Here is a 13,750-nt window from a genome sequence, read left to right on the forward strand (position 1 = left end):
TTGGCTATGGATAATATGTTCAAGTAGTTTGCAGGATATGCAGGTCAGTGAAACAGGTCTGTAATTGCTGGGGACCGCCCTATCTCCTTTTTTAAAGATGGCGCATATATTTGCATCCCCCCAATCTTTAGGGATTTCTGCAGTGTTTAGCGAGTGTTGGAAAATATTGGTTAGAACAGGCGCGATTTCACTAGCTGTCAACTTGAGGAACCACGGTGGTATTTGGTCTGGTCCGGATGCTTTAGAGGGATTGAGACCTTGAAGCATTTTTTCGACACCATCAGTAGAAACTACTATATGTTCCATTGGAGGAGTACAGGGCTGGCCTAGAGATGGCATATCTGTGGTGTCTTCCTCTGTGAAAACACTTTTGAACTGTGAACTGAGTACTTCTGCTTTTTTCCCACTGTCACTGATGATGGTATTTCCCACCTTTAGGGGTGCTACCCCGACAAGGTCTTTCCTCAGTCCTTCTATGTACGACCAGAATGTTTGGGTTTGTCAACTATAGCTTCTCCCAGTATGTCTGCCACGTATTTAGAGTGTGCTTGTCTTATGCTTTTCTGAACTCCCTTCTTAACTCTCTTATATTTGTTCCAGTCTTCCTCTTGGCCTGTTTTCTTAGCTTTGTTATAGAGCCGCTGCTTCTTACGACAGTGCCTCCTTAGGTTTCTGTTGAACCAAGGCAAGTTGTATCTGCTTGATGTTATCTTACTTGGGATGTGCTTGTTCATCGTGTCTTTCATTTTGTCTTTGAAGTCTGACCACTTCTGTGTAACTGACATATCCTGAGTTCTTTTGTGAAAGTTAGTTGCATAATCCTTTAGGTCTTTCTTAATGGCTGGTTCGTCGGCTTTTGTGCGGATGTACACTTTTCTCTTAGGTTTCCTGTTTTGTTTCAGTGCCAGGTTAACGTCCACTAGAACCATGTCGTGGTCACTTATCCCCGGGACTACTGTGGTCTTCTCAATTATGTTGGGGTTATTAACTAAGACCAGGTCCAAGAGATTACCATTTCTAGTTGGTTCCTGGACTGTTTGAAATAACCCGTGGTTATCCATTAGGTTTAGTAGTTTCTCTGCTTGGCCTGTGTAGGCCTGACTGTTGTCAGCTACAATAGTATCCCATTTGATGCCAGGGGTGTTGAAATCGCCAAGAATGATCACATTGTCAGAGTTTATTTTTGCTCCCATTTTACCTATAGACCTGTCAAGTTCATCCAGACTATTTCCCTGGTCTGATGGGGGTCTGTAGTATGTACCTATTATCAGTGGTTTCCTTCCTGCAAGTTGAGTTTGTGTCCACAGAACCTCGCAGTCTGTGTCAAGGTCTGGCCTATGGGTAACAATTAGATCATCTCTGTTGGCCTGAAATACACCACCTCCTTGGCCAGTTTGTCTGTCTTTCCGGTGTGCTATGTAGTGAGGATACCATGAGGATACCTCGATGATAATTTGCTTGACTCTGTGTATAATGTCCTTGCTTGAATGCTGTATGCAGTTAATCATAATTTGCACTATCACAAGTTACTGATGTTGCATTTTAGAGAATACACGAGCAAGCATAAACCTCCTTAATGCTCCTTCATGTACCGTTATATCAGAATGTCTGCTATTTTTTCGTGGTGTGTTAATGTTATACATGTGTGTTTTGTACTTAGTGGAAGTTTTAGTTTAATTTTACCTTGTATTTAACCTTCTTGATTTTACTTGCAACACATCGGTTTTATGTGTAACGTTAAATACGGACATGTAAATACCGGCATAAAATAAAGGACCAAGGTGGAATTATCCGCATGTTGACCTCAGTTTGAACCTGCTGACTCATTCATTCATTCATTTAAAAAATGTGTTGGCTTCTTGAACATAATCTTGCAGTTTAACTCTCTGTTTGCAAATCTCAGAAAGTAAGTGTTAGCTCTGTACCACAACACTATTGTTAAACTTCCAAGTTCCAACACAGTTAAACTTTCATTCTAATACAGAATACTCTTTATAGTCATAATGTTTCTGTCTGTATTCTACATATGAAGTCTACTTAAGTTCCTATGAATTTCTAGTTCTTGATAAAGGTTTAAAACAAAGGTTAAGTAACGTTACCTCCCTAGCTATTTCAAAAGAGTCTGGAAACCCTGGCACAGAGAAGATATAATGGGCAGAAACACCAGCAGCCAAAGGGTTAATTTTATTGACCTGATCATATGCTGTAATGTTGTGTTATTTCATGTCAGGGTTCTCACCACAGGAGTCCATTAAAATCGACAACAGGCCACATGTCTTTCCTGGTGAAATAACTGAACTATAACTTCATGTTTCCCCAGAGGTATGCAGACTGGTGAGGAGCTGTCCAGACTCACGGCCCCCCTCCACAGGAGGTCTGTGAAGGAGGGGGTGAACCTGCACTTCAGGGGGATCTATGTGCAGATAGACGGGAAGGACATCCTACATGATGTGTCAGGAACAGTCAAACCTGGGGAACTGCTCGCTGTCATGGGACCAAGTGGTGAGTGGTTATCTCTTTTTTCCATGATGAACAATCGGAGGACAGGGAACAACAGACGATAAGCTGGATAGTGAGTGACTGAGTGAGTGAGTGTGTAATCAGGCCTTTTATTAGTTTTGGGTTTTCATAATTTGTAGACAGCACCCAAAAGCAAGTGGCAAAAATTGCAGGCCATTGAATGAATAATCATTTTCCAGTCCTATACTGAGTATAGCACAATTGTAGTAAGTACAGGTCACAACAAAAGGATACAGATATATGTGCAGTATTTATATACAATATATACATATATACACCTTGAGCACGTTAAAGATCCCACCAGTGCAACACTTGTCGAAAAGAGCAGGGGTCCTCCCTGGTGCGAGTGGTTGAAACCTTAATTAGTTCTCAGGTTTGACATGTTGAAAAGGTGAAAACTACCTGTTATGTCAATCCTTCCACAAATCTCAATAGATAGATAGATAAATAAATACACACATTGTCTTCCCAAGGTTCTGGAAAGACGACCCTCCTGAGTGTCTTGTCAGGAAGAGTCTCTCCTGAACACCTGAAGGCCGGGGAGATTCTCGTCAATGGAGGGCCAATCACAAAACGTATCAAGAGGAAAATCTGCTACGTCTTACAGCAGGACATCTTCCTAGGGAACCTCACACTTAGAGAAACACTCATGGTGAGTCTTCAAGTCATACACAAAATGTACAGGTATGCAAAGCAAGTCTTAGGTACAGAGGGACTAAAGAGGAAAAATGGACTCGGCAGCTACATTAGGTTTGGATACCAAGCTATCCATACCAAGCTATAAGTATAAGAAATGCAGAAATGCTATCCTGTATTGGAATGACTAACTTTCTAAGTGCTATGCATAACGCAATATCATATTACCATCAGAACTAGCACAAGGTAGTAATATTGTGGTTTGGAGAATACAAAACCATGCAGGAGATACATGCAATCCATTGTTAAGAATTTGACTAATTGATTTTCTTAATTTTCTATGTTTGATCTGTCAGTTCACAGCCATGTTGAGACTGCCAGAGAAAATGCCGTACCATGAGAAAGAGAAGAAAGTAGAGGAGATCGTCGACGCTTTAGACATCAGGAAATGTCTGGATACACGTGAGTGACACACTGCTGGCCAGTTGATGGGTAGAGTTAGTAATAATCCTACCTAACCCTCTATCACAACAAGGAGGTGAGAGTAGAGAAGATCATGAGTTTTGGAGTTGAAATATGACTGTAAGTGTTTTGAACTCTTATGTTTGAAAGACTCACTGTTTCATCAATTCATGTCTTTATTTTGTCCATGTCTGTTCTGTAGTGATAGGAACAGACCTGAAGCGAGGTTTGTCAGGCGGTGAGAAGAAGAGAGCTAACATCGCCAGTGAGCTGCTGACAGATCCCTCCCTCATGCTGCTAGATGTGAGTCAGTCCCTCATGTCATCACACTGTAGCCTGCTTAGTCCAGTTACAGATTAATGACCCAGAGGTCGTGAGTTCAAATCCTGGCTGGTCTCAGGTACAGGCACTAAACTTCCACTTGTATTCACTTATTGTGACTAAAGCATCTTAAATACTTCAACGTGACTACAGGAACAAACCACAACAGCTTTACTATCTTGATCCCTTCCCTCAGAATAAGCAACACTTCAAACAGAGAGCTTTCAACACAATTTCGTTTACAAAGCAGGAGCTTTTAAGCCACAACACAACACGTTAATAGGGACCTCCTGTAAGTTCTGTTACAGACAAACTCTTTAAACAATCTCTTTATGTGTTTATTCTTTTTTGTCCCCAGGAGCCGACCTCTGGCCTAGACTCTAGCACGGCGTACAGCCTGATGACAACAGTGAAACAGTACACAGAACAGCACAACAAGACAGTCGTCACTACCATCCACCAGCCCTCCAGTCAGATCTACCACATGTTCGACAAGCTGCTGCTCATGGCTGATGGAGAGGTGAGTTAGGCTATAACTCATTAACTTAAACCACTAACTCATTAACTAATCACTAACCCATCCACCAGCCTTCCAGTCAGATCTACCACATGTTCGACAAGCTGCTGCTCATGGCTGATGGAGAGGTGAGTTAGGCTATAACTCATTAACTAACTGTTAACTCATTAACCAACCATGAACTCATTAACTAATTACCAATCTTCCAGTCAGATATGTAGAAGCTGTTACTTTTGTCTGATGGAGAAGTAAGTTGACAGTTAGAAGTAAGTAATGGAACTGCTAACTCAACTGGATCTGTTACAGGATGCAGTATTCCTTGTTTTGCCTCACAGTGCCCTCTCCATTAATTTCCTGCAAAACCCTGGGAACCAAGAAAATATTCTTGAGTATGTTAAATGTACAGCCCACTGATTTCTCTTACTGTATTTTACAGATTGCGTATTTTGGAGATGCCCATAACATCCTGGAGTTCTTCAGCAGACTGGGGATGCAGCCCAAACCTAACTACAATCCCGCTGACTTCATCTGTAAGTTTATACATGTATAGTATTTAGGAACATTCAATATGCATATTTCACCCTTTTACTTTTAGCACATGTAAATCTACATGAATAAAGTGTTAAATAGAACGACTGTTTTAAATAGAATTTTGACAAACACGTAGGGTCTTGATGAATAATTGTGAAAAAAATCTGATCTGATCTTTTGAAGATATTGATTTTGAGGTTTTACGACCTGCAAATTGCTGCAGAAAAGATTAATGTTTCTTTTTTTTTCTTATTCCAGTGGAGAAAGTAAAGGAAAGTGATGAAGTAGAGAAGAGAATCATCCATGCTTCCAATGAGATGAGGTGAGACATTGTGGAAAGGTTATGGCCTCAAAAAGGCTATAGGACTACCTTTACCAAATAATTACCTTTTACCAGGTGAAGAAAAGGTTTCATGAGCCCTGTTATAGATGGCTACTCTCAAAGCAGAGGCTGATGGGGAAAGATTTTAACCTTTTTATATATGGTCCATTTTGAAAGTGGACCCATCAACCTCTGCTTGGAGAGTAATAGATGGCTTCCTTTAGACTTTTAACATAATTTGAATTGTCATTTTTTTCTAAATTGAACATCTTATTCTCTCGATCTTGCAGGAAAGTCTCGACCCTGTCCCCCCTGACAGGCTCCAGTGAAACCATGGCAACCGGGAGGAAAAACATCAAAACCATCAGCGGACTGAACCACAGAAACGGGCTGGGTCCCAACAACGTGCATCTGAACCATGTTCCCAAGGGTAAGTACAATAAATTACAGTACAGAATCACTGGTAAAAAGTTTCATCAGGTTGGTAGATCACTGGTTATCTATTGAAAATATTCTATTATACACAGCCTGCTGATGTTTCAGTGACTCTGTCACCTTTCTTGGTGCAGTACTTCACACTGCAGCTAGGTGTCGCTGCTGCATTGTTAAGAATTTGGTACAAAATGAGGTTTTACAGGGGATTTGAGGGCGGATGCAAATTGTCCACATTTGGGACAGCATTTGAGCTTAACTACGTGTAGCTCTAGATCGTTTTGAATGTTCACTAGAAGTGTTTCCTTCCAGGAGCTGTAGCTGTGGATATGGGGGAGGGTGAGAAGGAGGCAAAATGGCCAACTGGTTTCCTGACACAATACAAGGTACATGTAACTTCTGTTGTATAACATTCATAACCAGACCTGTGTTACCTGCACCACTAGTTTCCTTTCAGTTCTGGGAGTGTTTACAGGGCCACAACTAGCCACATACACTCTAGTGTTGCAGAAGGTTTATCTCCTAGACCTGCAGGTTAGGTGCATGAAGATATCAGAAGTAACTGTAATGTTACCAATTGTACCTGCACTAACCCAGCAAATGCAGGAGCCACTAGACTAGTGCATGTACTAGAAGTATTTCAAGGCCTGGATTTGTCACTGATTCAATGTTTAATTTAAAAGATTCTGCATCAGAGCATGACAGAAAATGATGATTTCTTAAGTTCTAGGAGATGCGTGTACATGTTTGTGCTGCTCAGAGTCAGAGGCTGAGGGTTTAAAACTTCTGTTTTGTCAGGTTTTGACCCACAGGAACTTCAAGGAGGCCAAACCCAGGCTGTACTCGCGCCTAAACTGGATACAGAACATCGGTGTCACCCTCATCTTGGCTCTGGTGTGGTTCCAGACTCCCCTCGTGGAGGAGAAGATTCGAGATGTCTCGGGAGCCGTAAGTTTTCTTGAGATCTTGATTGTCATTGTCATCATACATTGATGTGTTATCAAGTTTCTGGGAGTGGAATGGCTGCTAGATGTGTGTAGTTAGGGTAGTACTTGTGTAGGTGTAAACAACTATGTTCATTACCCTAGAGAATATTCTAGTCATTTTAAACGTAGAAAGAAAAGTTAGAAGTCAGAGTAGTCATTTTAAACTGAAGAAAAAATAGATTACATAAGAGCATGCCTACCTGTATATATATATACAGGGAGGAATGCTCTTATGTTACATAAAAATGTAACGTTAAATGAATTCATCTATTTTGTGCCTTTCAGATTTTCTTCTTGATCACATACTGGGGGTTTATGCCAATGGCTGATGCTCTGTTAGCATGTAAGTACAAAGTTTGAAGTTGCGTATCAGAACATTGTAAACAAGTCATTTTACAGAAATATGTAATGCCTATTACAGAAACATGGCAAGAAGTCAAAGATTTCATATCTCCATGAAGTACTAAGTATCTAAGAGTTGTTGTGAATTTCTGGTTTTAGTCATTTTCGTGTGCCTCAACTGTACCATGCACTTGCTTCCCAGCAGCCTGTGGGGAGGCCTTTTTTGACCTCCAATAGTACAACCTTCCTGTCTGAATCAAAATTAAGTACTGTGTTGGATCGCGTAGTGTTGACAACCTGACCTAAGTTGTTACCTAAGAATATACATTTTTCTAGCAACCCAGGTAACATCTTGTGTTTGTCTCTTCCACAGTTCCATCGGAGAGGCTTGTGGTAAATAAAGAGCGGTTAGCCGGTTCCTACCGCCTGTCGTCCTACTACCTGGCCAAGGTGACCAGCGAGGCACCTCTCATGCTGCTGCTCCCTACATTCATGATATCTGTGTGCTACCCCATGTGTGGGTTTGGTAATGCTGCAGGATTCTTCTCCGCATGGAGTCTTCTCATGCTGAGTGCACTCACTGCACAGGTAAGGAAGGATGGAGGGAATGAATGGATGGAGGGATGAATGAAGGATATCTGTGCTACCCCATGTGTGGGTTTGGTAATGCTGCAGGCTTCTTCTCCACATGGAGTCTTCTCATGCTGAGTGCACTTACTGCTCAGGTAATTAACATAAGGATGCAGGGAGGGAATGAATGCATGAAGGGATGGGTGGATGAAAGAATGGATGGATGGATGAAGGGTAGGACATGATGGTTGAATGAATGAATTCAAATCAGAAGAAAGCCTGCCATGGTTCAGATGGCTTATCGTTGGCAATAGTTTCATACATACATATCTTTTTACTAATAATGTCCATAGTTTTCTTCATGAATGCTGTTTTTCCTTCCCCAGTCCATAGGATTCTTCATGAGTTCAGTGTTTTTTGAGTTCCGTGAGGGCCTGGTTGCGGTGTCAGTGTTCATGCTGTCTAACCTACTGCTGGGAGGGTTCTACAACTCTGACATCCCGTTCTGGCTGACCTGGGTGCAGTACCTCACCTTCCTCAACTACTCCTTCCAGGCACAACTCACCGTACACTTCACTCCAGAACATCTGTACAGGTAGTTTATTTACTTCTGTTTTTTTTTATACAGGGTAGGCCTTCTCAGTGCCTATAACAGTGTTTTACAGGCATAAGCTGTACAGAGTAACAGTAACAATAATATATGAGAATAATAAAAAAAAACAAAAAACATTGTATCTGCACTAGTATATCAGACCTAACAGTTATATCAACAGGCCTTCTCAGGCCTATAAAAAAAAAACGAAACAATATACATTGTATCTGCACTATATCGGACCTATATCAACAGGTCAGTGCCTATCACAGTGTTTTACAGGCATGAGTTGTACAGAGTAACAGTAACAATGATATATGAGAATAATAAAAAAAAACAATATACATTGTATCTATACTATATCAGACCTATATCAACAGGCCTTCTCAGTGCCTATCACAGTGTTTTACAGGCATGAGCTGTATAGAATAATAGTAACAATGAAATATGAGAATAATAAAAAAACAATATATCTGCACTATATCAGACCTATATCAACAACAACATATCAGACCCAGATGGAAGAAAAAAGTCACTGCCTTATGTCTTGCAAGGAATGATGAAGATAAGTATATCTGATATTCTATACAGCTACTGGAGGCTAAATCACACTTATCACACTTTGCACAATTTTTGAATCAGAGTGGAACTTTGCAATGCCTTTTTCTCCATCTCCAGGTGCAGCACAGACAAGTCCCTGTTCAGCACCTGTATCAATGCCTTAAACTCAACATCAACAGAAGCTACAACAGTGGGGAACATCGGAACTGCTGCTGCTACCACCCTTAACTCCCTCCTCACCACCACTGCATCAGCCTTAAACTCCACCTCAGAAGTTATCCTAAACACCACAACTCAAGCTACAACTTCTCTAAGCAGTACCATGGTAAGCACCACCATGGTACCACCTTCGCTGCCCACGGTACACATACCGTCAGAGGAGATCCTACTGCAGCTGGGAGCAAGATTTCCGATGTGGGTGGATGTTATTGTGTTGTTGGGCATCATGTTTGGGTTTAGATACCTCGGTTACCTGGTACTCAGGTACTTCAGGAAACCCAAATAGAGCAGTTTTTAACCAAAGTTTTAAAGTGTGCAGTCTATCTTCTGTCTTTTAAACTCACAGAATAGAGGCAAATGGTATAGTATAAGGACCACATCTGTAAAAGGACCACCTGGCCATAGTGGCCATATTTTGGTGGCCTTTAGATTATTTTCTTAATTGAACTTTATCAAAATCAAGAATCGTGTCTATAGTGGCCACCTTGCAAATACTCATTCAAGTCTTTAAAAGACAACTGATTTTAATTGGCATTGATCATGACTAGTTATGATTATGATTATGCAAGACTTAGTGTTCTGCAGCTCAGAGTTGTTGCAATAGCCTCTGGCAGCAGTTAGTCTTTTTTCATTGTGTCCCTCTGTACATGTACTATTAATTCTAATATTATTGCATCTACTCTAAGAGTTTCATATACAGTTTAAAAGGATAAAAAGATTTATTCGAAATTTTAAACAGCAATATTTTATTTCTTTTAGCATTGTTTCTGTGGATGCCAGTATTACTGTATAATAACTATAGATGCAAGTGTCATAGGAATGTATCAGATCCATTTTGTAATCAGATGTACATGTACTTGCAATGTACTCAGGAATGTGGCAGAAATCATGACATTAATTTTGATAATTTTTTAAAGATAATAGATTAGTAAATAGACATATATGAAAGAAATCACGTGCAAAAGTATTAGGAAAGGTTCAACACATTGCATGGGCCTTGTGACATTTTATGAATCAAGAGATAGAATTAGGAAAGGTAAGGAAATTGTAACAGGCCAATGTACATGTATCTCAGAACAATTTTTAATAGGACAATTTATTTACAGAAACTCTGTACCTACAAAATCTTTACCTTGGGTACAGACTTCTTACCAGACTCTATTTCCAGTTCTCATGTTTTCTTCTTTGAATCTGTGATCCAGTATTAGTTTATTGTGGCCTATAAACCAAAATGCTCATGTCATTATAATGGTTGTTGGTTTACTGGTATTCGTTTGTTGCATCTTCTTTCCTCAAAAGAAGCACAAGTTGCAAATCATTTTGTCATCGATTCTGTTGAATTTGTTCTGACTTCAGTTGTGATTTATTTTTTTGTCCTTGACAGACTGGTTTAAAGGTACAATGTTCTTGTAGTTTTATTGACCATAATACAGGTACATTTATAAATGTACTGTTCTGTCTGTTTCAAAAATTGTTTATCCAAGAAGGAAATGGTAATAAAACTTGCAATATGTACTTACTTGTATTGTTGTATAAGAAGTTCAGTATTTTTGTTGAATAAATCTTGTTGGTTCCCCAAAACAGTACCTGAATCTCTCTGGTCTTTTCAAGTGTCTGAACATGTCTTACCATGTCTAGTCTTGATACTCTTTATAATTAAACAGACAAAGATGTTGTACACCAGTGATCCTCCTACTTGAGGTTGTTGAAGTTTTTCAGCATGGTCACACACCCGAATGCACAGTAGTTCTCCAGGACCATGTTATCAGGCCTCTCAGCTGTGTCGGTGGTCGGATCATACACGAGTGCAACATGGGTCTTAACAGACGTGTTTGGAGTTTCTGTATGGTGAGTCTTTCCTGTCTGGATGACGTAGAGTTTGCCGTCGCACACTGCCATGGAACATGTGATAAAGCGCAAGAGCCAGTTCAGGTGGCGTGTCAGATGTATCCATGTGTTAGTCTGGGGCTTGTAGCACAAGAAGGAAGGCATTTTGCTGGATGGCATTGCTCCTACGATGTATATATCGGGCTGCACAGCAGCAGCTTTTAGCCGCAACATGGCGTTAGGAAGGGACGACACGTGCCTCCAGTCTTCAGTTGTGTTGCTAAACGCACAAGACAAGACTTCCATACAGGGTTCTCCAGAAGAGGTACGTCCTCCGATGACGTACATTTTGTCGTCCACTGACACGGCTGTATGGTCACGTAGAGCCTGAGGAAGGTAGGCACTACATGGCGACCACTTGTTGCTCGCTGGGGTGTACACTTCAACACTGTTAAGCGTGCTGTTTCCATCTACACTAGATGCCCCTCCTATAGCGTACACCTTACCATTCAGAACAGAGAGTGTATGGAAAATCCGTGGGGTGTTCATGGCAGCTACCTTCTTCCAAAGTCCAATGTGGGGCTCGTAGATCCATGTATCACCGAAAGTCTTCCTGGAGAACATCCCGCCGGATATCATGATGTTGTTCCCAACTGCAGTGACAGCGTAAGACGACAATGGAGGGCTGCGCGAAACAGCTGCAGAAGGTTCAGGATCTTGATCAGGCAGTTTACGTAGGTTGACCCAGCCCGCATACTGATAGTCCGGGTTGTAGTAAAATGTAGTGTGGCGCCACTGATCAAGACGTTCAGGCTGAGCTTGAACTCCAATGACCACAACAACATTGGATAAGCCGGATACCTTCCTGGGTTTGGTGCGCTGGGAGGAAACTTCCGTCGGGGGAGAGTCTGTACAGTCGGGCTTCACGGAGGAAGGCTTGGATCTCCGGTGAGGATGCCACCATGCTGTTTGTTTCCACAGTTTTCACAAGGAACACGGGATCGACAAATGGAAACCGCACGTGGGCCATGACTTCGGGAAGCGATTTTGTACGCTCCTTACGATTGTGACTCACCCAGACCAGAACTGCATCATACACGGCTTCCTCTTTCTCTGCGTTCAAGTCGTTGTCTGAGATGTACCCGCACAGCTCCTTAGAGGTCAGCTGTAAGAACTCTTCTTGTCTCACCACTTCTGTGAACTCCTTGAGGGCGTACTTTTCTGCTGCTTTAAGAAGCTGTTGGCACGACATGGTATCTGCGAACTTGAGAATCCCAAGACAGTTTGAGGGGTCCAGTTGCCTCTGTAAGAAGTCTGCACACGCCTCCTTGATCGGCAAGACTTGCAACAGATTTGAGGCTTCGAGGAGAGTCTGCGCGTTCTCCTCTGTGATGGTCACCTTCGCAGTGTACGCAAAGTCTACGACCGCCTTGACTGCTTCATAACTGACTTCACGGATCTCTACTTTCTCTTCTTTACTCTCGGCTGTGTCGTTGCAGAACATGGCCTGGAAGTACTCGCTGCAGCTGGACAAGACGGCGCGGTGACAGGGGATCTCGCGCCCACCCACGCACAGCTGAGTGTCGACCAGCTTGCCGCTGGTCCTCAGACTGTCCAGGCCCTGCAGCAGCTTGGAGGCATGGGAACTGCAGTATGAGACCACGGAGGTGTCAGCCATGTCTGTCTCACTGTGCTCTGTGAGTCTGTCACCGTTCACCTGTGAATTCAAGAATGTTGAAATGTTATCAGCATTGCAACTTTCACTTTGAACAAGGAGGTTATAGGGATCTACCTCTATGGTTTGAAATAGCAGGTCTGCTCATGGGGGGAAATGTCCCAAGGGTTTCCTGGAATTTCACTACTAGTGTAACGGGCCTGACCCGTCAGTGAATGTGGGCATACATGTATGTCAGCAAAATCCCAGAGATTCCTGTGTTCATTCCCTACCTGTGGATAAAATTCCTTGAATTCTTGCAGACTGCACACAATACTGTACTATTAGGATCCCTGTCGGGTGTGTTGTTTTCTGATTATCGGCTTTTTCGACTTCCAGTTCCACTTACTGTCTAAGGTTAATTAAGCACAAAGACGCACCAAAACACAAGTTTGGGCCTGCCATATGGAGGTAAGCCACTGCGGAGGCTAGCACACCATGGAGGCCAACCCTGATTTGGCTCTGAAAGATAAAGGGTTTGGGCAGCAGACTGGGTTTGCGTTTGGGCGGCGAATACTCTTGTAGCGGACATTAGTGCTTCTCCCGGGCCCACAAAAAATCTATCGCTTATGAACGCCAGCGTCTGCCACCCAGGCAAGGTATAACCGCCCCCTCCCCTTTTATAAGAGTTCCGATGAATACTCATTGAGCTCTCGGCAAATCACAACTCTCTTCCCTTAAGGTCATATTGAAGGGTGCCTGAGGACTTTTTGGAAATACTAATATAGAAAAAAAACTCTATCTGACATGGTAGACTTTTTGGTCTATTTTTATAATCTATAACATATTTTTTGCCAGGGCCACATTTTGACCGCAAAATTGAACGACAAAGTTCGCAATTTTTACGCGCCATCTACCATCCGGGCTCCTATATATGGAGTGCTCTTCCAAATATGGAGTGCTCTTCCAAATAATGTGCACACCCCCCGGCCCCACTGAAGCGAAAGCACGATTCCGCTGGGCCACTTGAAGCAAGGAATGTGAACTGTCACAGTGTGTGTGAGCTTCACTTTGCCATTGGGAAAGGAAAAGACAATTTTCCTGATACTTAGAGCGTTTGTAAATACAGTACATCATGTTATTTGTAGACCGCTAAGTAACCAAAATCTGCCAACTGCAAAGAATTTACGAAAACCTGCCATGCCGGCTAATCAAGTCGGAACACATATTCAACTGGAAATATACCACAGAAATCACC

General features: G+C 42.1%; 1 protein-coding gene and 1 pseudogene across 1 annotated transcript in view; one reads left to right on the forward strand and one right to left on the reverse strand.

Moving 5' to 3' along the window:
- LOC109474539 (ABC transporter G family member 14-like) overlaps window positions 1-9,507 on the forward strand; it is a 39,276-nt gene extending 29,769 nt beyond the window's left edge. The window contains exons 6-19 of the mRNA XM_019774865.1: window positions 2,321-2,502; window positions 2,994-3,172; window positions 3,513-3,618; window positions 3,821-3,921; window positions 4,298-4,459; window positions 4,893-4,986; window positions 5,246-5,309; window positions 5,600-5,739; window positions 6,054-6,127; window positions 6,540-6,689; window positions 7,013-7,070; window positions 7,443-7,657; window positions 8,026-8,234; window positions 8,910-9,507. Of these exons, the coding sequence (XP_019630424.1) occupies window positions 2,321-2,502; window positions 2,994-3,172; window positions 3,513-3,618; window positions 3,821-3,921; window positions 4,298-4,459; window positions 4,893-4,986; window positions 5,246-5,309; window positions 5,600-5,739; window positions 6,054-6,127; window positions 6,540-6,689; window positions 7,013-7,070; window positions 7,443-7,657; window positions 8,026-8,234; window positions 8,910-9,297 (2,122 nt within the window). The 3' untranslated portion in view covers window positions 9,298-9,507. The remainder of the gene's footprint in view (window positions 1-2,320; window positions 2,503-2,993; window positions 3,173-3,512; window positions 3,619-3,820; window positions 3,922-4,297; window positions 4,460-4,892; window positions 4,987-5,245; window positions 5,310-5,599; window positions 5,740-6,053; window positions 6,128-6,539; window positions 6,690-7,012; window positions 7,071-7,442; window positions 7,658-8,025; window positions 8,235-8,909) is intronic.
- A 1,196-nt stretch (window positions 9,508-10,703) lies between these two features.
- On the reverse strand, window positions 10,704-12,543 carry LOC109474466 (annotated as a pseudogene).
- Between the last annotated feature and the right edge of the window lie 1,207 nt (window positions 12,544-13,750).

Source organism: Branchiostoma belcheri, unplaced genomic scaffold (genome assembly GCF_001625305.1).
Source record: "Branchiostoma belcheri isolate BF01 breed outbred unplaced genomic scaffold, Haploidv18h27 scaffold31, whole genome shotgun sequence".
Classification (NCBI taxonomy): Eukaryota; Metazoa; Chordata; class Leptocardii; order Amphioxiformes; family Branchiostomatidae; genus Branchiostoma; species Branchiostoma belcheri.